The sequence below is a fragment of the Oryza glaberrima genome, chromosome 11, assembly GCF_000147395.1.
Source record: "Oryza glaberrima chromosome 11, OglaRS2, whole genome shotgun sequence".
Classification (NCBI taxonomy): domain Eukaryota; kingdom Viridiplantae; phylum Streptophyta; class Magnoliopsida; order Poales; family Poaceae; genus Oryza; species Oryza glaberrima.
In genome coordinates this window covers 7,084,651-7,107,245 of record NC_068336.1, presented here as the reverse complement: position 1 = coordinate 7,107,245, position 22,595 = coordinate 7,084,651, and the positions used below count along the sequence as shown (strand labels likewise).

At 41.2% G+C, this 22,595-nt stretch overlaps 1 protein-coding gene and 1 long non-coding RNA gene across 4 annotated transcripts; both read left to right on the top strand.

The window, feature by feature from the left end:
* Positions 1–5,514: 5,514 nt before the first annotated feature.
* LOC127753805 (uncharacterized) lies at positions 5,515–8,844 on the top strand. 3 transcript variants are annotated; one of them, XR_008012699.1, is made up of 4 exons: positions 5,526–6,429; positions 6,545–6,661; positions 6,742–6,923; positions 8,665–8,844. It is a non-coding gene; the product is annotated as an uncharacterized LOC127753805 (long non-coding RNA). The 3 variants fall into 3 exon arrangements; XR_008012701.1 differs by having other exon boundaries at positions 5,515–6,429; positions 6,545–6,923; positions 7,136–8,844; XR_008012700.1 differs by having other exon boundaries at positions 5,520–6,429; positions 6,545–6,923.
* An 8,564-nt stretch (positions 8,845–17,408) lies between these two features.
* On the top strand, positions 17,409–18,966 carry LOC127753867 (probable carboxylesterase 18). Its single transcript, XM_052279319.1, has one exon. The coding sequence runs from the start codon at positions 17,505–17,507 to the stop codon at positions 18,558–18,560; it is 1,056 nt and encodes a 351-aa protein (XP_052135279.1). The 5' UTR covers positions 17,409–17,504; the 3' UTR covers positions 18,561–18,966.
* Positions 18,967–22,595: the final 3,629 nt, after the last annotated feature.

Sequence of the window (22,595 nt, the reverse complement as noted above, 5' to 3'; positions counted from 1 at the left end):
GGGAAGGAGGGGAAGGGTGAAACGACGGCGGCGCGGCGCGAGGCGACGAGACGGCGCGCGGCGCGGCAGCGGCGATGGGACACGCGCGGCGACGGGACGTCGATGGCGACGGCGACAGCGGTGGCGCGCGGCTCGGGGCGGGATGCGATGGGCGACGACACGACGGCACGGCGCGACAGCGACGGCGCGGCGCGGCGCAGCGCGGCGCGGGCTTGACGGCGACGGGCGGCGACGCGGCGACGGGACGGCTGCACGGGGCTCGAGGTGACGCGGCAACGGGACGGCAGCACGTGCGGCACGGGGGTGGTGATGTCGGCGCGGGCTCAGGGCGGCTCGGCGACGTCGGCGTGGCGGCAGGCAGCGATGGCGACGGGCGGGCGGCAAGGCGACGGCGGCACGTGCGGTGATGGCGATGGCGATAGCAGAGGGGAGGCGGAGCGGCGCGCGGCGTGCGGGGCGCGAGGGCAACGCGACAGAGGAGGGTCTAGGGCTAGGGAACGCGATCGAACACCTATGGGGCAATGAATAGTGACTTTTCCTATTTATCCCCATTTTAGCGTATTTCCCATATAAATTTGATTCCACAATTCCTAATTTTTGCATATATGCATTTTACTCAATATTTGTGTTATCTCAACTAATGAATTCACCCTAGATTAATATTACTCATATTTTATTTTTATATAATTTATTTGAATTTTTAATTAGGGTTAATTCTTATTCCATCGTATTTAAATTTAATTGATCCAAATATGGTCGCGATAATATTTTATTTATTCCTATCCACACCTAATCTTTATTTTAATTTATATTTATTTTACCAATTTGTTTTTTAAAGGTTTATTGCTAATTAACTATTCTTTACTCACGGTTAATAAACTTCGAGATCAAATCCAAATAAAATAGGCGGATAAGATCGGCATGATGCAATTAATTTAAAAAGTTTTTGAAAATCTGTATTTTTAGAGTTTAGATTTTTGTCGTCGAATTTTCAAGGTGTTACACAATCCATGGCTTGAGGATGGATGTCATGAGCGACACCTAACCATCTAAGAGGTTACCCTCTAGCAACTTGACGATGATCCACATGTGCTTAGATCCTCCTAGCCATCTCACAAACACCAACCCTCACCACCACCCCAAAATTCACACTCAAATCACTGTGGAAACTCAAGAACAAGATGGAAGAGGCAAGGAAAGTGGAAAAATGAAAGTGGATCCAAAGGAGCTGTGAGAGGTATGGGAAATTTATCCCTCACCCCATGACGTAATGTAGCCGTTACTCACATATTTGAATTGAAAAGGTGGGAACTTCCAGCCAACACTTTAGCACCTGGCTGGAAAATAGCCACCCAGAAGTTCAGACCAAAACACCATGAAGTTTGGGGCAGGCCTTGCCATTGACACCTGAGTTCATGCAAGTGTTGTGAAAATGTTTCTCTCTTCTAAAAATATTAAATCATAGCCCTTAAGATTGACTGAGGCAACCATTTGGAATCCCCTAGATAGTACGATTTTCCTAGAATCAAGAGCAAAAGATAAAATAAATATAAATTCATCTTTGAATCCTTGCTCTGTTTTTCCATTCTATTTGTGAGAGTCTTCATGCAAAGTTAAGCATCCTAGAACTAATTATCTGCACACACCTTGATAAACTTGTTAGTCCCTTAACCATTTCATTATTAATCAACCAAAATCTACTTAGAGTGTTAGATGCACTTTCACTAGTAAATTACAAAGTGGATATAATTACCTTTATTTTGTGTTAACTAAATCATGCACAATTTATTTTCATCAATATTATCAGACCATGTGAATGATTCTCATTAAAATGCTGGCTATAAAATAATCACTAATGCAACCCTTCTCCTAATATTTACTCCCTAATTAATTGTAGAACATGTTAATTTTCACTAACCATTAGTTAAGGTTGTCCCAAGTTACCCTTTCTCCTTGTCTAGCAAATCTTTTGGGATGACTTTACCATATTCGACGAATTCTTTAAAAATACGATTTTGTAGTTGATCACTGTAATGGGTCTATTTTTCATACTCCCTCCGTTTCAAAATGTTTGACACCGTTAACTTCTTAGTACGCGTTTGACTATTCGTCTTATTCAAAAAATTTGAGTAATTATTAATTCTTTTCATATCATTTGATTCATTGTTAAATATACTTTCATATACACATATAGTTTTACATATTTCACAAATTTTTTTGAATAAGACGAATGATCAAACATGTGCTAAAAAGTCAACGGTGTCAAACATTTTGAAACGGAGGGAGTACTATGGTTGTCATGATGGTAGCAACAGATTGGCCATAAATTTATTTTTTTTCCTTAAGTGTGTTGCTATTAGGGTGGGTTTTATCTATGCTCTGAGTTTACTTTATTTCTGTACTTGAATGGTACGTTTTGTAGGAACTCATGTGCAAAGGTTGAAGGAGTGAAGGCTACCGTGTTCCTTCTTCATCTAAAAGAAGAGAATGATACTTGGAGGATATGTTCTTTCTTTCTATGCATGAGAGACTCTGGGAGTGCTTACTTCTTTGCCTTCTCCTACTACTACTAGTAATTATGATGTGTCGGTGGTGCGCCACCACCTACGGTGGCTATCGTCATTGCCGCCATGAGGGGCAGAGCTAGAACTAAATAGAGAGGTGCTACCTGCTTGTTTTACTTTACTTTAGATCGAGTTAAACTGATACATGTATCTGAGTTTAGATTAAGAGGGGATGCATATATGATAAAAATAGATGGCCTATCTAAATCAGGTACCTGGCACCCCATGTACGATAGCTCCGCCCCTACCGTCGTCATCGTCCTCGTCGTCTCCCTACCTCTTCTCTTTTTCCATCTCCATGATCCAGAGTCAACTGAAATCTTGCAATTACCTTTTCTTTTCTACACTTACACGCTTAATCTTGCACATTATAAAGCGCTTATAAAGAGTCCATGATCTCATACATCGTTACTACAATGATTCAACAATTTAGCATGACTTTTATACAACGGGATCATGCAGTACGTGGTTACTTCCACGCAAAGACACAGGTTAAGTGGTTATGTACATATGTTGGCAGCTACTAGCAGTTATTACTACGTTTACTGGAGTTGGCACGGCGTTTGCATCAATTCTCTTGGCATGAATCGATTCTCACTCGTTGTTCACAGCTAACAAGCACACGAATCCTCCATTTCTGCCAATCTCACAGCTAGCTGCTATGTATATATGTCAAAAAAAAAAAAAAATCGGGTCCACTGTATTCAGTAGAAAATGTAGGGAAAAGAAAAAAGGAAGGTTAAACGCCAAAAGGAACCACAAAAGTAACGTTGGACGACCTTTAATGGGAAGTCTTGCAAATACAACAATCTAGATATGGCTAAACGATCACCGGATGCCAGCTAATTAAGCCAGCTAGCTACTAGTTGAAAATTTACTCCCCATTCCCTATTCCCTAATACTCATACTTACTTCTAAGAGGAGGATTTCTAAGAGGAGGATATGTGACATTTTTAGGGGCAGTAAAGCCAGGAGAGCCATTTGATATATAGAAAAAAATGTTTTGTTAAGCAATCTAGGCTATAATTAGTAACCACACACAAAAGTTGGATAAACTTTTGGATAAAAGTGGCACGATTTTCAAACTACGAAATGAGATACAGTTTCGTGCGAAAACTTTTTATATGAAAGTTGTTCTAAAATATCAAATTAATCCCTTTTCAAGTTTGTAATAATTAAAACTCAATTAATCACACGTTATTACCACCTCGTTTTACGTAAAACTTTATGTTCATCTTCATCTTCAGGAGATTCAAACACCACCAAAAACTTGCTCACGGCGGTGAGAACTAAGAGCCAATTTTCGTCTCTCTCGTGTTGGCAAGCAAGCGAGCGCTCGCATCAACATCACTGGTTAGTTTAGGGTATGTTTGGTTGAGCTGTGGCTTTTGAAAAAGTAGCTATGGGCTATGGCTTTTTAAAAAGCAGCTCTGGAATATGGGTTGTGGCCTTTGGAAAAACTCGTTTGGTTCAACAACTATGGCTTTTGAAATAACTAGTCCGGCTTATAAGCGGGCCCTACATGTCATACACACATTGGATCTTCTTCCTCTCGTCACCATGGGATGCCCGAGCTCGCTGGGGCTGCTCGGTCAGAGCGTGCGCTGGCCAAAGTGCTGGCAACAGGTGGAGGGGCGGCGGTGCCCCAACCCTAGGGCGAAGCAGCGCGTGAGGAACGATACGGTGAGAGGCGATGGGGAAGCAAAGAACTAACCGATATGCATCATAACTAATAGCAGGTAGGTAAATACTTGATCCAAAAACTGCTAAAAGCAGGGGTGGAGGTGTTTTTAGTTTGTACCAGAGCAAAAGCAGCTTTTGAGTAGAAGCAGCTATGACTTTTAAATCTGCTTTCCAACCAAAGACACCCTTAATTTGCTCTACAAACAAAACAACAACGCTTGCTGCTTCGAGCTTAGCTCAGCTGGGCTAGTTAATCCTTACCCATGCCTAAGCAAAATAGGAAGAGAGTATCCATACAACATTTTCTTAAAAAAACAAACTTCCAAATATAATTATATAGTTGTAATGCAATTAATTATAAATAACACGTAACTGTAATGTGTATATGCCCATATCTAATAAGGCTGCGTTTAGTTCGTATGCCAATTTTTTTTAAGTATACGAACACATATTTGAAGTATTAAACGTAGACTAATAATAAAACAAATTACAGATTTCGCATGTAAATTGCGAGACTAATCTATTAAGCTTAATTAATCCATCATTAGTAAATGTTTACTGTAGCACCATATTATTAAATCATGGCGCAATTAGGCTCAAAAGATTCGTCTCGCGATTTACATGCAAACTGTGCAATTGATTTTTTTTCGTCCACATTTAATACTCTACGCATGTGTCCAGACATTTAATGTGACAGAAAAGTTAGAAGTTTGAATCTAAACACGGTGTAAGAATACATGGCAATCTACATGGCTAGAGTGTGGCTACCAAGCAAGCGGGTGGTCATGGCTTTGATCCTCCACTAGCGTGCACACGATATTTTTCTTTTGATCTCTACTAAGAATCTTAAAGAATATCTGGCGGTAAAAAATTTAAAAGTTTTGAGGGAAAAAATCGGTCGAACATTCTCTACCTGTTCTCAGATAGAAAATAGATAATGTGCCCTAGATTGTTAGGATTCGTCCGATAAATATGACTGAAAGAAAAAGTACTCGTAAGATTTAATTCTACACGCTTTCGGATACTCATTGGACAAGGAGATATGTGTACATAATTAGTGTCTGTGTTTACACTGTACCTGGGGAAAAAACGGTGGAGCTCTTGAGCTATTTCATCTCTATATTAATATAAAAAGGAGGAGTTGCCCCCTTCCAATCCTACAGGTGAAATCAAACTTTGCTTTCTCAGCCATTCGATCTATCCATCCAACGGCTGAACACGGATGTGGAGGATTGTGTCCTGCAACGCGTCTGGTCAACTCAGCGATTCGGCGATTGAGCGGTGATTCCCCATCCCCACCCAGCGGACGCGCGGTGACATCGCCATGACGCCATCGCGCTATCTTCGGGCCGTGGCATCCGCCCGATGATGCCGCCGCCGCGCCAACCTTCTGTTAACGGTGCCGCCTCCCGTTATGGACGCCAGTGCACCTCCTCTATTGAGATAAGCTACCCATGGAGGGCGCCGTCCTTGTTCTCCACCAGGTCGCCATCCTAGCGCTGCCAGCGGCGGAGACGGAGGCGGCCATTGCTGCTGCGCCAAGGAGGGGGGGGGGGGGGGGGGGGGGTTTGCGAACGGTGTGAGCTTCATATCCATATCCAAGGGCGGGGCTGTAGTGAGGAGGTACACCCATGGAGCATGCGGACCGGGCGAGGAGGGAATCGCGCGGCTGGTCAAGGCAAGATCCCATCTCTCTTTTAATCTTTGATCTCTGAGATTGCTACTAATCTGAGAGATGGGCCTGCTCGCTAACGGTGATATATTTTCTGAATTTTGTGCCAATTCCAGGAGTGAGTGAGAACGTCCCTGAAACCACCTGATTCCTTGCATCAATTCATCCCTTCTGTTTGAGGTTTTGAGTGGCTGTGGCTTTTGATGCTATGTGCTCTTGGTTTGACTCGATTTTTGCTTTGTTTTGGTGCATACAGCAAGATCATAGAGATGAGCAGCAATTGACTAGAAGCTACGGCTCGCTATCTGGCAGCTTGCGCAGACAAATTCCCATATGCATGCTGGCAGAGTGGCAGTAAGTTTTCCCCTAAATTTTATCCCAGAAACTTCAATGTTTAGTTGCCAACTGAAATATGTGCAATGAGTTATTGTTCATTTCACGCATCTTGCTGGTAAAACTTGCTATTATCTCATTTTTGTTCCGCGGGAGCGCAACCTTGGGAGGGATAAGGTCAGCTCATGGCTCTCTGGTCATTTTGTAAATCTTGTTAAGTATTTTTTTTTTTTGTTATTGATGGCCTCTTTAGCACGCATCTAATTTGTCGCCATTTTCGTTTTTCTTGAAGCTAAAAGCGTTGCAACAACAGCTTGCTCGCTCGAGACCTATTATCATAGCCAAAATATCAAAACTGGAGGTTTGGAGATGATCCTATAGTGGCTGGAAATGCAGTTGATTACAGCTGGTAAGATTAATTATTTTCTATTGTGATTTGCCATCTCCAAATTATCCTGCTCCTTGCGATAAATCAATCTCCAATGGTAGAATTTTTTCTACTATTCTGTCAATAAAAACAATGGCACATGAAGAACCGCCACCGCTTCGCCTTCTTTGGTCGGGTGTGGAGATTTTGAGAGCTACATGAAGATTCGCACGTGGACAAGACAAGGTCCACGTTGCGTGGTGATGATGAGAGATTGAATATGACCAGGCCGTGGTATTTGAAGGTATCTGCATGAAAACTCTATCATAATCGTAAGAATCGTTTACATAGTTGTCAAACTCATTTTTGGATAAAACTGATTCTGTGGCACTGGTTTATGTTTCCTGTTCATGTTTTCACATCAAGCTGTTTGACTGAAGAGTTTTCCATGAATCCTTCAATATGGCTAAATCTAACCCAATTTAACACAAGTAAATCTGACCCAACTTTTTACAGTAGGCGTCTCTAAATCTGACCCAATTCAACACAGCTAAATCTGACCCTACTTTTATAGCAGGTACCTCTAGGTTAGTTTGTTGTATTCACTATTCAGATATCTTATAACTTGAGATTAATCAATTTGTCTTTCTTATCAGCTGAAAAACAAATATATATTTATTATTTATCATAAACAACAACTTTGACAACGAATCATGTACCATTAATGAATTTTGTGGAGAAATAGGACAAAAAAATGATTATGCTGCTACGCCCTTCACGTTGCTACAGTGTAATAACTTTTTTACATCAATTTTATTTTACATCAATTCTACAGTATGCTCTGAATTTGTAAGAATACCTTTTTTTCGCTCCTAAAAGGTAATTTTTTAAAGGGCGTCATGGGCATTAGATACCATGACTGCAGCTAAGACGGGAGATGTGGATAGCAGGGGTAGTTTGCAGGAAATAGAGTATGACCGTAACCCTGACGTATTTCTTGATGATGGAAAATAAGCATGTCCTAGATTATGCGAACATGACATCAGTTGTTTGCTATAAATGTTGCACATGCATTGCACTTGCACGATTAGGCGTATATCTTGAATGTTGATCTGACATCCTTGTCAGGATTTGCTCATTTGCTATGAGATTTAGGTGGTGTTTGGATCAGGGACTTAATTTTAGTCTCTGTATTTAGACACTAATTTAGAGTATTAAATATAGACTATTTATAAAACTAGTTACATAAATAAAAGCTAATTTGCGATACAATTTTTTTAAGCTTAATTACTCCATAATTAGATAATGTTTACTGTAGCATCACATATGCTAATTATGGATTAATTAGACTCAATAGATTCGTCTCGTGAATTAGTCCAAGGTTATGGATGGGTTTTATTAATCTTCTATGTTTAATATTTATAATTAGTGTCCAAACATCCGATGTGATAGAGACTTAAAAGTTTTATTACCATCTAAAGACGGTCTCAAACTTTCACATGCAATGGATTTCTGAAAAGTTTGGGCTACTGATACTCTTCTGCTATATTATCTATTTCTACATAAATATCAAAAGAGCTCTCATGCCACTTTCTGAAAGCACTAATAATATGCACATTTCATATATATCTGAATTTGTTGTAAGCCAATGGCAAATTTCATGAGGAGGTAAGCAGCTAATATATTACAGTATGCTTGATCCCTCGGCAATATATTCCATGTGGCCAGTACACGTACCCAGATTCTAATTACCAAAAAATGTTAAAATATTGAGTCCAAAAACAGACCAAAATTATCAGACCGAATGTTCTGGTTATATTTTTTAATTAGCTGACCTTTGCATTTTTAGTAAGTATACTGTTACTGTACACTGAGTCACTGATTGATCCCTCAGCTCAATCATAATAAAAAGAAATGAATGTCAGTTTCCCGAGATATGTTCACCAAAGTCCAGAATGTTGCTGCACATGATTTCACATGCATGACTTTTCAGTGGATTTGATATGGATAATGTCCTCCGCTTAACTTTTGTTTTTTTATTTCAGATTTACCATTTGGATTGCATCTCGGATTTACCCATTAGATTTCATCTCAGAGTTTGTAAGGCCTTCAACTGTTAATTAACTTCTGGTAGGAAGGTTTTCTATACTGATGTATGCTTCTCAAATTGATTGTAAAAGTCTTAATCATTGCAATAATAAAATCTTATTGTTTTTTGTCTTTTACATCTTGAATGTAATTTTGTGCAATACATATTGTGAGTAACTTGTATTGCACGTGCCCGATTACTAGTCCCTAAAACGTTACAGTTGTAGCGAGTTAAAAGGTAAATCATATCCTTTATTCATGTGGAGAGAACACGAAGGAAGAGGGAAAAGGGAATACTATTATTTTCATCGTTAAAAAGCAAACAAAAAGATAAAGTAATATTAAGAGGTTAATTGACCTTGCTATAGAAAACCAACGTGCACTGGTGGAGAAGAAGTTTTTACTCCCGGTTCGTAACCCCCCTGTAGTCCCGGTTTTTCAACCGGGACTATAAATCCGGGACTAAAGATAAAAAATCGGAAGTAAAAATCCATTTTTAGCACCAACCGAGACTAAAGACACCGGGACTAAAGATAAAGTAACCGGGAGTAAAGAGGCTAACTGGCTAGCTCCGGTTGCTACTTTATTCTATTCTTTTCTTCATTGTTTTTAATTAATTGATTCACTCTATCCTATCCCAAAATCCTAAATCAATCATCCCCGAATAGTCTCCAAATTCTCAAATCAATATTTCTAAATACATCACAAAATCTTAAAAAAATTACATCACAACTTCTACAAAATTCATCACAAATACATCACATATTCACATCACACACACAATCAAATACATCACATATTCACATCACACATAAATCGTCTCAGATCTGAATCACAGAATCTCAACAAAAAAAAGAGAGAAGACGAACGGCCTACTGCCGCGGCGGCCACCGGCGCGCCGCCCGCCGCGTCCCCGGCTCCGCTGCCAGCCGCCAGCGCCGGTGCGCCGCCTCGCCCGGCCCTCCGTGCGCCGCGCCGTCGCGTCGGCCGGCAGCCAACGCGCGCCGCCCGCCACGTCCCCGGCCGCCGCCGCGAGGCCGCCAGCCGCCCGCGCGTCGCCACGCCGCCTCGCCCGGCCCTCTGCGCGCCGCGCCGCGCCCTGCCGTTGCAGAGGGAGGTGGGGAGGAAGGAGAGCAGGAGAGGAAGGGAGGAGGGAGAGGAAGAGATAAGGATGACCCTGTGAGGAGATGAGTAAAAAAAGGAGAGGAGATTGTATTGATCCGATCCACGTGCAACCACCTCGCTTATGTCGACTTTTTTCCCGGTTGGTGTTACCAACTGGGACTAAAAATAGATCTTTAGTCCCGGTTGGTAACATGAACCGGGAGTAAAGTTTATATCTATCTTTTTTTCTGGTTGGTGTTACCAACCGGGACTATAAATAGATCTTTAGTGATCAAAAAATTCCCCAGAGCTTTCAAACCGGGACTAAAGATATTTTTAGTCCCGGTTTTTAATACAACCAGGACTATTGTGAAATCTGGTGGACCGACCAAAAATGGTTTCTCCATCAGTGGTGTGAAATCCTTCACTTCCTGTTAAACCTGTACTGACTACAGACTCGAGATAATTCTAGCAAACTCTACCACGCGGTGTATCAGTGCATGCGTACAAGTAGATGGAGGAAGAGATTGCAGGATGTCCTCCATTCGTTCGATAATATAATTATGACACTATCACTTTTCTTAATGTTCTATAATACTATAAAATATATATACATGTAAGCAATTAATTATGACTCATTCTCCATTAAATTATTACTTTTAAAATCCTCTACTCTCATGTTATCTAATTCTATTGGATGTATGCATCGTATTTATTAGGATGATCCAAACTACAAGATGATAGAATGATCATGTGCTGTGCTTCGATCCGGATATCCCCTCTACAACACTGTTATCTGATGTGCATCACGGATACGTGGAACCGCTAGATAGATGGCCTGTTTGATAGAGCTCCAACTTCGAAATTTAGCTTTACAAGTTGGGTCTGTAGTGGAGTTGTAGAGCTGTCTAAACCCAACCACATCTCTCTAGTTTATTATGTGAGATAGCTCCACCCAACTCCTCTCCTATTTTAGGTGGAGCTGAAACTATTTGACTAAGCTCCAACTCCAAAAGAGATGAAAGTGGAGCTGGAGCTGGCCCAAAAGATTTACAGAATCAGTCACTTGAAGGGCCCACATGTTAAGCTGACGGTACTGGAGGCGACCCACATGCGTCGCTGGCGCATCACACCATCGGCGCCGCGCGCGGAAGGCGGAACCCGTGTGCTGCCTGCCGTTGCGCTGGTCTCGCGCTCCCACCCACGGCCGCCCGCAGCCAGCAGGTACACGCACAGTGCGTGCATCTGCGAACACATTACACACACCAGTAGTTGCTCCCATTAACTCTCCCCATATGCGCCATATAGCTGGTCAGTAGAGTAGATAGCAGTTAATGGCCACCTCGCTGTAATTAACCATTTGCCGCCGCCGCCGGCGGCCACACCGACCGACACCTATCCATTGTCCAATTTTAATGTTTCATCTTATTTAAAAATATTTTTAAATTAAAAACATAAATCACGCATAATATACTATTTATCAAATAAGAATAAAATTATTAATTATAAAAAGTTTCAAATATGATATACGATCAAAATTGAACACGGAAAGTCATAACTATGTTTAAAATGGGACGGAAGGAGTAGCTGCTGTGTTCGGTGGGAATTGTTCCCTACTTAGGCCGTGTTTAGTTCCACGTTAAAATTGGAAGTTTGAAAAAAATAGACCGATGTGACGGAAAAATTGGAAATTTGTGTGTGTAGAAAGTTCAATGTGATGGAAAAGTTGAAAATTGAAAGAAAAATTATAATCTAAACAAGGCCTTATCTCTTGTTTTGTGTATGCACGTTTCTCAATCTGCCAAAATGGTGTACTTTTCAGAAAAATTTCGTATAGAAAAGTTATAAATAAAATCGTATTAATCTATTTCTTCAAAAAATTACCTACTCCCTCCGTTTCAGGTTATAAAATGTTTTGACTTTGGTCAAAGTCAAACTACTTTAAATGTGACCAAGTTTATAGAAAAAAATAGTAATATTTTCGCCCTAAGATAAATTTATTATAAAAATATATTTAGTTATTACTTTAATAAAACTAATTTGGTATTATAAATCTTACTATATTTATCTATAAATTTAGTCAAACCTGAAACAATTTAACTTTGATCAAAGTTAAAATATCTTATAACCTAAAACGGAGGGGAGTAATAATTAGTTAATTAATTAATCTATTATCTATTATATACTAAAAGTCCTTTAAACTTCCTACAAACGCTCTCAAGTCACCACGTGGCGCTCTAATAAATTAGAGAAAATCCTAGAAATTCTAAGAAAAAAACAAAACATTTACCCCTTGAGTTTCACTTAAATTGATGGGTCCAATATTATACACCGTTAGATAAAATCGATCTTAAAACAAACTAAATACCATGGGATCCCGCATATCCTCCTCCCACACATTGGCAGGTATATGTGTGTATGTACATACGTGCACTTCTGTCACACCCTAAAAATCCTAAATATATAAATTGTTGTTTAATTGGAATTATTAGAAATGATTTTTAAAAGCCTTAAAAATAAGATCTAATTTTTAAATAATAAATCCCAATATAAAAGTGGGCCAGATAAAATTTCATTAAATACTTTGCTTAATTCTATAATTCCTAGATTTTTCTGGGATTTATTTGAGCTAAGGAAGTATTTTTTAATAAATGGAATTGCATTTCATGAATAATTTAAATTGGAAAAGGTTTTTAAAATCCTCTTTTGGCTTTGGGCCGAAAGTCGGTCCAATCCATCTCTCTCTCTTCCTCGGCCCAAGCCGGCCCGCAGCCGCCGCCCGCGCGCGCGTCCGCCCGATGACAGGTGGGGCCCGCCTGTCAGGGTCGTCGTCTTCCTCCCAACGAAACCCTAGCCGCGCCACGCCGCCGCCGCCATTCCAAATCCGGCCGTCCCTTTTCGTTCCGGTAAAATTGATTGAGGGGAAAGGATCCCCGTGATCCACTCTACCTTTTCCCTTTTGGAAACATCGTCTAAATCGCTTTGGAAATTCGCGGATTCGATCTCGAATCGGATTCGTCTCTCTCTCGAACCCTAATCTTTCCTTCGCGTCGCCGGTCGCCGTGGGCCTTCGCCGCCGCGCCCTAGCCCCTATATGAGCACCCCCAGGTCCTCCGCTACCCGTCGCCACCCTCGCCTTCGTCTCTCGTCGCCCGTAGAGCCCTAGCGCCGTGAGCCCTTGCGCCGCCGTCGTCGCCGCCGCTCCAGCCGTGCGCCGCCGTCGCTCCAGTCGTCGTCGCTACTCGGGGAGGTCACCATCGTGGTCGCCGTCTCGTCGCCGTCCTCGTCCGCCCCTTCGCCGTCGCTGTCAACCGCCGGAGCACCGTCGCCGTCGTCAAGCCGAAGGTCGCCGCCGCTTCTTCTTCGACGCCGTCGCCGTCCGTTGCTCCTCCGCCGCTACTTTGGTCACCGGTGAGTTCGCCGTGCCGTCCGCTACCCGTAGGTGCCCTCCGTTCGCGTCGTCGCGCCGTCGTTCGCCGGCGAGCTTGCGCGCCCGAGCCGCCGCCGGTGGTGACGTCATCGCCGACGTCATCGTTGCCGTCCGCCGTAGACCGGTCGTGGACCGTTGGATCTTGGCCGTCCGTTTTGGATGGATCGATCTCGGCCGTTCGTTTCCGTGAGCCGCCGCCGTGCGCCCGGTCCACCGCGAACCCTAGCCGCTGACGCAATAATTCCCTTTTTCCTTTTCAAAAATAATTCATTATTGCGTCATAATTCAATTAAAATCCATATAAGTGTTTTAATCCGATTTAATCTTTAAAAATTCATAACTAATTCATCTTAGCTCGGATTTAGTTGGTTCAAGTCTCTAAATTTTTCTAAAATTGAGATCTACATGTTAAAAATATCCACATGTACTGTTCATGCTTGTTTATGTGCTGTTATGGTGTTTTTGCTCTTTTCTGTTTAGATTCCGACGTTTCCGGAGAGTTCGTTTTCGCAGGAGAAGAATTTGAGGAGTTCCAAGGCCAGCAAGGCAAGTCACACAGATCCCAAACAACCCTTTGAGCATGTTGATCCCGTTTAAAGCTATTGTTTCTATTCAACTATTGCATTTATTTTCGAATGTCATTGGGTGGAATTAACCTATTGTTTGTTATAGCCCTTTTGTTCTTGATTACTTTATTCCTTGATACCTTGGGTTATTATAACTTGACTAGTTGGGCTTTATATATTGGTTCAGCTAGATATTAGATATGATTGCTTAGCCATGCTTAGAAATATTAGCACACTATTGGGATAACTTATGATTCACTATTATTTAATGATGGCTTAATGATAGCTCATAATGGTTAATCATGATTGGTTAATTAATTAATTTGCCAACTAAAACCTGATAATGGTGGGTTGTGAGCACATGGTTTTGATGGTCGTGCTCATGACAATTAAGGACCGGTTCACGATTTTCGGTTGTGAAACATTAACCGTGCCAACCATAAGCTAGCGTGGGCAACGGCTTTACCTTTTGTATAACATGGTTCATTGCGGGGCACCAGACTGAGAAGTGGCGGAGATAAGCCCACGGGGGTCGCTGGGGAGTACATGCCTTGTTTATAAGGGGGTGATTATGATCCAGGAACGGTGCGCTGTGGTGGATTGTGTTGTGCGAGGGGTACTGTCACAGCTCCTTTCCGAGGTACCGTGGTGGTATCGAGGCGCATGGTGACATGTCGTGGGGCTGTGTCTGGTGGGTACAGTGGTACATCTCTGGCGAGAGTAAAACTATTCGAATAGCCGTGCCCGCGGTTATGGGCGGGTCTAACAATGTCTTTCGTGCTTAGTTTCACACTTCTCACCATAATAAAAGATGCTATAACTGGTAATAATTTGATTAGCTCCTGGTTTGGAATGGTATATTCCTGGTTTGGAGATAGAACTGTGCAGCCGGGATTGGTTGTTCAGAATGGTTGGGCCTATGCAACAGGGTATGTTGTATAAAGTTGGATTAATATTGTTTAATTATTACTTAACTGTTTTATTAAATTCTGAAATGTTTATTGAATGCTGTTTATGCAAATGAAACCCTACTATGCCATCCTTTGTTATCCTGTGCACTTGCATATTTGCTGCGTGGCTTGTTGAGTATGTCATATACTCACCTTGCAATCATTCATCAGATGAGGAGTTCGACAGTGATGCTGATGGTGTGGAGGATTAGGTGTAGCCCTGGTCAAGCTGCCTGTGGAGTGGAGTCGTCTGCGCCGTTTATCTTATTTTTCCGTTGCTTAGATCTTTATTGATTGAGAGAAACTATCTACCTCTGTAATGACATTTTATTCACTTATTAATTAGAGTAATAATTGTACTCTATTATCAATTTGTTATTGTGTGCCTCGGCTGATTCCTGGACGAGGGTTCACACACATGTAAGCGTTTGGAATTTTGGATAGAAATTTCGGGCGTGACAACTTCCTTCCCTTTTTCTTTTCTCCTTTTTTTTCCATCTATATATATAATGGATATTTTTCTAAATATTCATAATTTTATAAACAAAAAATCTGCCATCATATAACTTAAACCGGTGTACTCTTTACATTGTACTATTATTTTCAAATAATGCACTATTTTAAAATAAATTTTACATAATTATATTGTGTACCTATTAAATAAACAATTTAAGATCTATATTAACTAATTTATATGTGCACTTAAACTGATGGCCCCATTATGTAAATCCTCGGATCTATTTTTTATTACATTGGTCTATTATTCTCAAGCAATGTACTGTTTCAAAATAAAAATAAGGTCTACACCATTTTATTATGTATCCATTAAATTAACAATTTAAAAATCTAACTAATTTACACTTACACCGTAACCGGCGGACCTATTATTATAATCATCGGATGTATTTTTTTCTAATAAATAAAGCGTCCGAAATTCTTTTTTTGCCCGCTGCACAATGCACGTCTGCACCTTTGCTTTTCGCACGCGTGACAAAGCGTAGTGTGTGAAACATCTAAGGTGATCATAACCGCTGTAGCGCTAGTTACAGCTTTTCCACATATCAAATCATATATGAAGATGATTAATTTTGTTAATAACATGAGAAGAAAATTAAATGTGTGATGAAGCAAGGGAATAATTAAGCACCATGGGTTGTGTTTTTCCCAACACTTAGCTCTGTTTAAGCTGAAACTGAGAGTTTATTACATAATAATTATATTGTATTTGTGTTATGTCGTATTTGGATTTTGTACTATTTGTTCGTACATGTGAAAGGAATCATTATGTTATAAATGTGAGCGCAATATTGATGAATATCAATAGAACTCTAACTACGACAAGGGTGATAAAGGGAGTTTAAGGCCCTTTCTTTTTTTTTCCCGATTTCATATTTTAGATTTTTGTTTGCACGCTTTCCAAGTTTTTAAATGGTGTCTTCTTTAGACAACATTTTAACTTTTTAGAAGTCAATTCATTCATTTATACCCTCAAATAGCTATCTCATAAATTAGATAGTTCATCAATTTCAGCTATCCTAAACCTTAAGTAGTATATATTTTTTTTTTCATGCGAGTCATGGTAATCAGTAAATTGGTGATCAACGAATCATCAAAGTCGTAAGATGAATATGTAAGATCTACTCTGAATAATTGTAAATAGGTGTCAAAATTAATTGCTATTAATTAGACATCTAATGGCTTGCTAGCCACAAAATTATTTTCTCTCTACATGTATATAAACATAAACGAAGCTGGAACAAATTTTACATATGTCCCCTATATATATTGCACGGTTAATGTGTAAAGTCCTTTAAAATTCCTTAAAATACTCTCAAGCTGCCACGTGGCGCTCTAATAAATTAGGGCAAATATTATAAATTCTAAGAAAAAAATCAAAGTATCTATTACTTGATTTTCACTTAAATCGCTACGTCCAATATTATAAACCGTTAGATTAAATTGATATTAGAAGAAACTAAATACTAATAGGTCCCACCTCTCCTCCCGCGGCATAGGTATGCACCTACGTGCGTGGGTACGTACCCTTCCCCTCCCTTTTTTCATTTTCCCCTTTCTTCTTTTTTCTATGCATATGCTTTCCTCCCTTTATTACTATATCATGCGCCTTCGTGAGACGATTTAATCACAAGAATTTTGAGTATCTTGCACTCGTATTTTTCATTTGTGGCCATACTACACGGTATGTATATAGATAGAATGTATGATAATTAACTAGCAATAGTTTCTTATTAACTTGAGAGAAAAAACATAATTCAAAAGTCGTAAGTACTTAATCCATCTCCTACTCAAAAGTTTGTGAATGGTTTTTAAAGATACCTTAAGAAAAATAGAACCCTTAAATTATTATAAAATAATATTATCTAAACTTTAGTTTGCCCATAACCTATAAGACAAAATTTCTGAAAAAAAATCTTATCTTTCTATAATATAATATAAGTGTCCACTCATAAGCGGGGCACCTTCCATAGTAATTTATGTACTAATAAATCAATTCGTTTTGCGGGCGGGAGAAATTAACTCTCAGAACCACCAAACGACCACAGTCACAGGCCAGTAGAGCTCCCCGGCCGGCAGCGTGGCTATGGTCCCACCCGTCAGCCACCTCTCTCCTCCCATAAATATCCCAGTCTCCCACGCTTCCGCTTCCGCATCAGACAAACCTCTCACTACCTCAGTTAGCTCAGTAGCACAGCTCACCTCGGCTGTCCGAATCGAGAGGCACGGCCATGGAGAAGCCGACGAAGAAGGGGGTGGCGCCGCCGATGGCGTGGCGGACGCGCCTCTCCATCCTCGCCGCGGGGTGCCTCACCGACGCCACGTGCCGCGCCGACGGCACCATCAACCGCCGCCTCCTCAACTTCCTCGACCCGCACGTCCCGCCCTCCGCCGCGCCGCGCAACGGCGTCGCGTCGCGCGACGTCGTCGTCGACCCGGCGATCCCGCTCCGCGCCCGCCTCTTCTATCCTTGCCCCTCCGGAGGAGGCGGCGGCACCGGCGACGCGACGAAGCCGCTGCCCGTCGTGGTGTTCTTCCACGGCGGCGGGTTCGCGTACCTGTCCGCGGCGTCGCGCGCCTACGACGCCGCGTGCCGACGCATCGCCAGGTACGCCGGCGCGGCCGTGCTGTCCGTCGACTACCGCCGCTCGCCGGAGCACCGCTACCCGACGCCCTACGACGACGGCCTCGCCGCGCTCCGCTTCCTCGACGACCCCAACAACCACCCCCTCGCCGCCGACGACGGCGACGTTCCACCACTCGACGTCACCCGCTGCTTCGTCGCCGGGGACAGCGCGGGCGCCAACATCGCGCACCACGTCGCCCGCCGCTACGCCCTCGCCTCCACCACCTTCGCCAACCTCCGCCTCGCCGGCCTCATCGCCATCCAGCCATTCTTCGGCGGCGAGGAGCGCACCCCCGCCGAGCTCCGCCTCGTCGGCGCGCCCATCGTCTCCGTCCCGCGCACCGACTGGCTCTGGCGCGCGTTCCTCCCGCCCGGCGCCGACCGCACCCACGAGGCCGCGCACGCGGCCTCCCCCGCCGGCGCCGCCGGCATTGACTCCCCGGCGTTCCCTCCGGCCACGGTGGTGATCGGCGGCTACGACCCGCTCCAGGACTGGCAGCGCCGCTACTGCGAGACGCTCCGCGGGAAGGGGAAGGCGGTGCGCGTGCTCGACTACCCCGACGCCATCCACGCCTTCTACATCTTCCCGGAGTTCGCCGAGGCGCGCGACCTCATGCTCCGGATCAAGGACATCGTCGCCGGCGCCGGCGGCGAGCACTGACTGGTCGGCGTCGCAGTGCACGATACGAGCACGAGCACGAGCAGTACTGTGGTTGGTTGGTGGTAGTGAGTGAGTGATTGGGGTGGGGTTGCGTGATGGGGGTGGTGAGTGATGACGTGGACTGATTAGGCGAGATGCCACGTATGGTAGCTATCACTAGGAACTAGTGAGCTAGTAAGCCAGTAGTAAGATGACACGTGGGGACTTGTGTTGGTCTCATATGTTGTACTGCATGGTGTAGCATGAGGTCGTCAATAATTTGTTAGGAGTAAAAAGTAGAGGACACCAATAAAATGTGATTTATGATTTCAGATCACTGAAAGTGGCTTTTCTAATACGGAGTACTCCCTTTATTCTATTTTACTTGGTTTAGCACATCAATACAATCTCTAATGTACAATACATGCTTTATTTTGATTTTCTTTTTCTAATCATGTGCCTGTAGAAATTATAAAACTATAGCTATTTAGAGAGAAGTATTTGTAATGCTAAATTAATCTTCCGATAACATTTTTATATATTAAATCTTATTGTTTTTACATGTTTGAGGCAGTGATTGAAGCTAGTTAGAGTTTTGATTGTAAACATTCTAAAGCAACATGTACATAATACACCCTCCATTCCAAATTAAATTGATTTTCTTGGCTATATATGTCTATATCTAAGCTCGTAGCTACTCCCTCTATTCCAAAATAACTGCACTCACTTATTTTGGGATGAAAAAAGTATAAATCAATTTATTTTGTGATGAACAAAATAAATACATTAACTACACAAATGAGAGAAATATGGGAGAAAAAAATAAAGATAACCTTATAGCTAATCTACTTCTACTTCTACTACTACTTAAAAAATAAAACAACTTTCCGTCGTCCGGTGGAAAAAAAGGCGAGGAAAAAGAGGAAAAAAATTTCTATCGTAAAATAAAAAGAAAAAACCATCCGACTAAAAAAAAATGTCTGACTCCCCCGGTGAAAAAAGGAGATAAAATAAAAAAAGAAAAATAACTTCTATCGTAAAAAAAAAAAATCCAACTCCCCGTGGAGAAAAAAAGGCAAGAAAAAACGGAGGAAAAAAAAACTTCTACCGTAAAAAAGAGAAAAAAACATCCGAGTCCAAAAAAAAAAAAAGTCCGACTCCCTCGAAAAAGGACTTCTCATTTATAATCTTCTCTTCTACTTATACTACTTTTTTTTAAAAAAAAATTGAAGATGTTTTTGCCGGTATTTTGGCGCGTCATCCGTGTATGGGTCGGTTTTTAAATTTCGTTCGCTTTTGAAAATACAAATATGTATTTTAGTCGATTTTTAATTTCGTTCGCTTTTGAAAATACATAAGGAATCGTATAAGAAATTTCTTTAAAAACCTCGCATGCTAACTTGAGATAATCGGACTCCTAATTGCAAGCTCATGATTTTCTAACAAAATATATATCCAAGCGAATTTAATAGAGTGAATTTCATATTAACTAAACCATATAACAATAATAAGATTAAAATAGATTTCACCCGTTGCAACGCACGGACATTTTTTTATAATATCAGCTCTTATACTATTTTTAGATTAGCTTATGTAGTAGCTATTAGTTAGCTCTACTATATATTAAATAGAGTAAAGTCCATCACCGGTCCCTAAACTTGTACCGTTGTGTCATTCCGGTCCCTAAACTCTCAAATCGACCGTTCAGGTCCTCAAACTTATTCGACTGTGTTATCCCGATCCCTAAACTTGCAGATCACTCGTTTAGGTCCTCTAACTCGTTTAGTTGTGTCACCCCGGTCCCTAAACTTGGATTTGAATATCATCTGGGTCAAATAGGACGGTCTAAAGACTTTATATTTAAAAATAATTCATACATTTTTCATGTGAACTCTAATGAAGACAAACTTTATAACCAACTTGTAGCCCTCGACGCGATCTACAACTTTATAGTTGATTTTTTTTATTTTAAGTCATTTTTGTCCCAAAATGTAATTTTAAAATTAAAATTTCAAAATCTATAAACATGCAACAATATTTTGGAACCCTAAACAGTTTTAATTCAAAAACTTTTCAACAACAAAGTTGTAGACCGCTTCGAGGGCTACAATTTTAATATAAAGTTTGTCTTCATTAGAGTTCACATGAAAAAGTTATGAATTATTTTTTGATATAAAGTTTTTAGACCATCCTGTTTAAGTACCGGGGTGACACAACTGAACAAGTTGGAGGATCTAAACGAGTCATCTGCAACTTTAGGGACCGGGATGATACAGTCGAACAAGTTTGAGGACCTGAACGGTCGATATGAGTTTAGGGACCGGGATAACACAACGGTACAAGTTTAGAGACCAGTGATGGACTTTACTCTATTAAATATATACTCCAATGAGTCAACGTTTAGAGCATCCACGGTATAATAGGTCAGTCAGCTAAGGACAGAGCTATCAATGTGACGATGTCTACTTCCGATGATGTTTACTTTCTTCATTTTAAAATAAACTAACCTATTACATACATATATATATATATATATATATATATATATATATATATATATATATATATATATATATATATATATATATATATATATATATATATATATATATATATTGTCTCGATCAGATTTAGTATAATATTAAGATGTGTCATAAATTGTACTAGATCTGTTTATTATTTTGGAACAGAGAGCCTCTAAGACTCGAGGATGGACAGAGAGAAGAGCTAGCCGGCGCACATGCAGTCGACGGCCAACTACATCTCGCCAAAAAACCTAATAGAACAGCTTTAATTATGTTGTCTAACAGAATTGTCCATGTCCGTGTGCCTCCTGATGATTCGTGCAACTCTTCCTTCCACCATTCTTGAAAAACCAGAGGTCCCAGATTGTGTAAAAAAGCTCGAGGCTCGTGAGCTGCTCGAGCTCGCCTCATCCTAGGTTTGATTCGAGCTCGGAACGAGCCGAGCCCGAGCCTATCCCAAAACTTGCGAGCTTTGTCGTCGAACCGAGCTCGAGCTTCTAACGAGCTTAGTAATATATAATTTTTTTGCTATTTAATAAATTGGGAGATCAATTTTTATTTGTATGCCTTGTATTGGCACCATATATTTGTTTATTATTTTTCCTCTTCTACTAATATGATGAACCCTAAATTAGTTATTTTTTAAAGATTATCCTTTGAAATATGAGAGAATCCCTTATATGCCACTCCAAATTAACCGCTTCACTTATATGCCACTCCAAATTGGCTCCTCCCTTATATGCCACTCCAAATTAACCGCTTCACTTATATACCACTCCAAATTGGCTTCTCCCTTCTATGCCACCAGTTCAAGTTTGTCGTCCCTTTTATGTCATTGCCGTCATTTCACCGTCAGTTGACCATTAACTTCACAGTAAAAAGACGTATTTGCCCTTGAGAATTGGTATACAACCAATGATAGATATTTTTCGTTTGATAGAGAAGTTGGTACAACATATGAAAATTGATTATTATTTTTTTCGCGTCACGTGCAATTTTAGCCATCACTATCACAAATGAAATTTCAATATAAGCATGAAACATGAAGGTTCCCAACAATATTTTTAATACAAAGAGCATTTTTCACTGGTTTTGACAAAATTTTGTTCACTCGAAAAGGATTTAAAATAAATTAGTTATGAATTTTTGAAGTTTACACTTTTTTTTAAGTTGAGAGGGCATATTGGTCATTTATGAAAAAACTAACATTTGACTAACAGTCAACAAACGTAATAGTGCTGGAAGTGGCATAAAAGGGTGGAAAAACCTGAACCAATGGCATAAAAGGAAGAAGTCAATTTTGAGTGGCATATAAGGGAACTGGTAAATTTTGTGTGACGTATAAGGGATTCTCTCTTGTAAGATACATTGTTCTAATTAAAAATCAAGCTCGGTAGTCGAGCTTGAGCTTGATCGAGCTCGAACTGAGCCTGTTTGAAAGCTCGAACATTTTATAGGCTCGGCTCGAGCTTGTATCGAGCTCGAGCTTAGGCAGGCGAGCTCGCTCGAGGTCGGCTTGTTGACAGCCCTA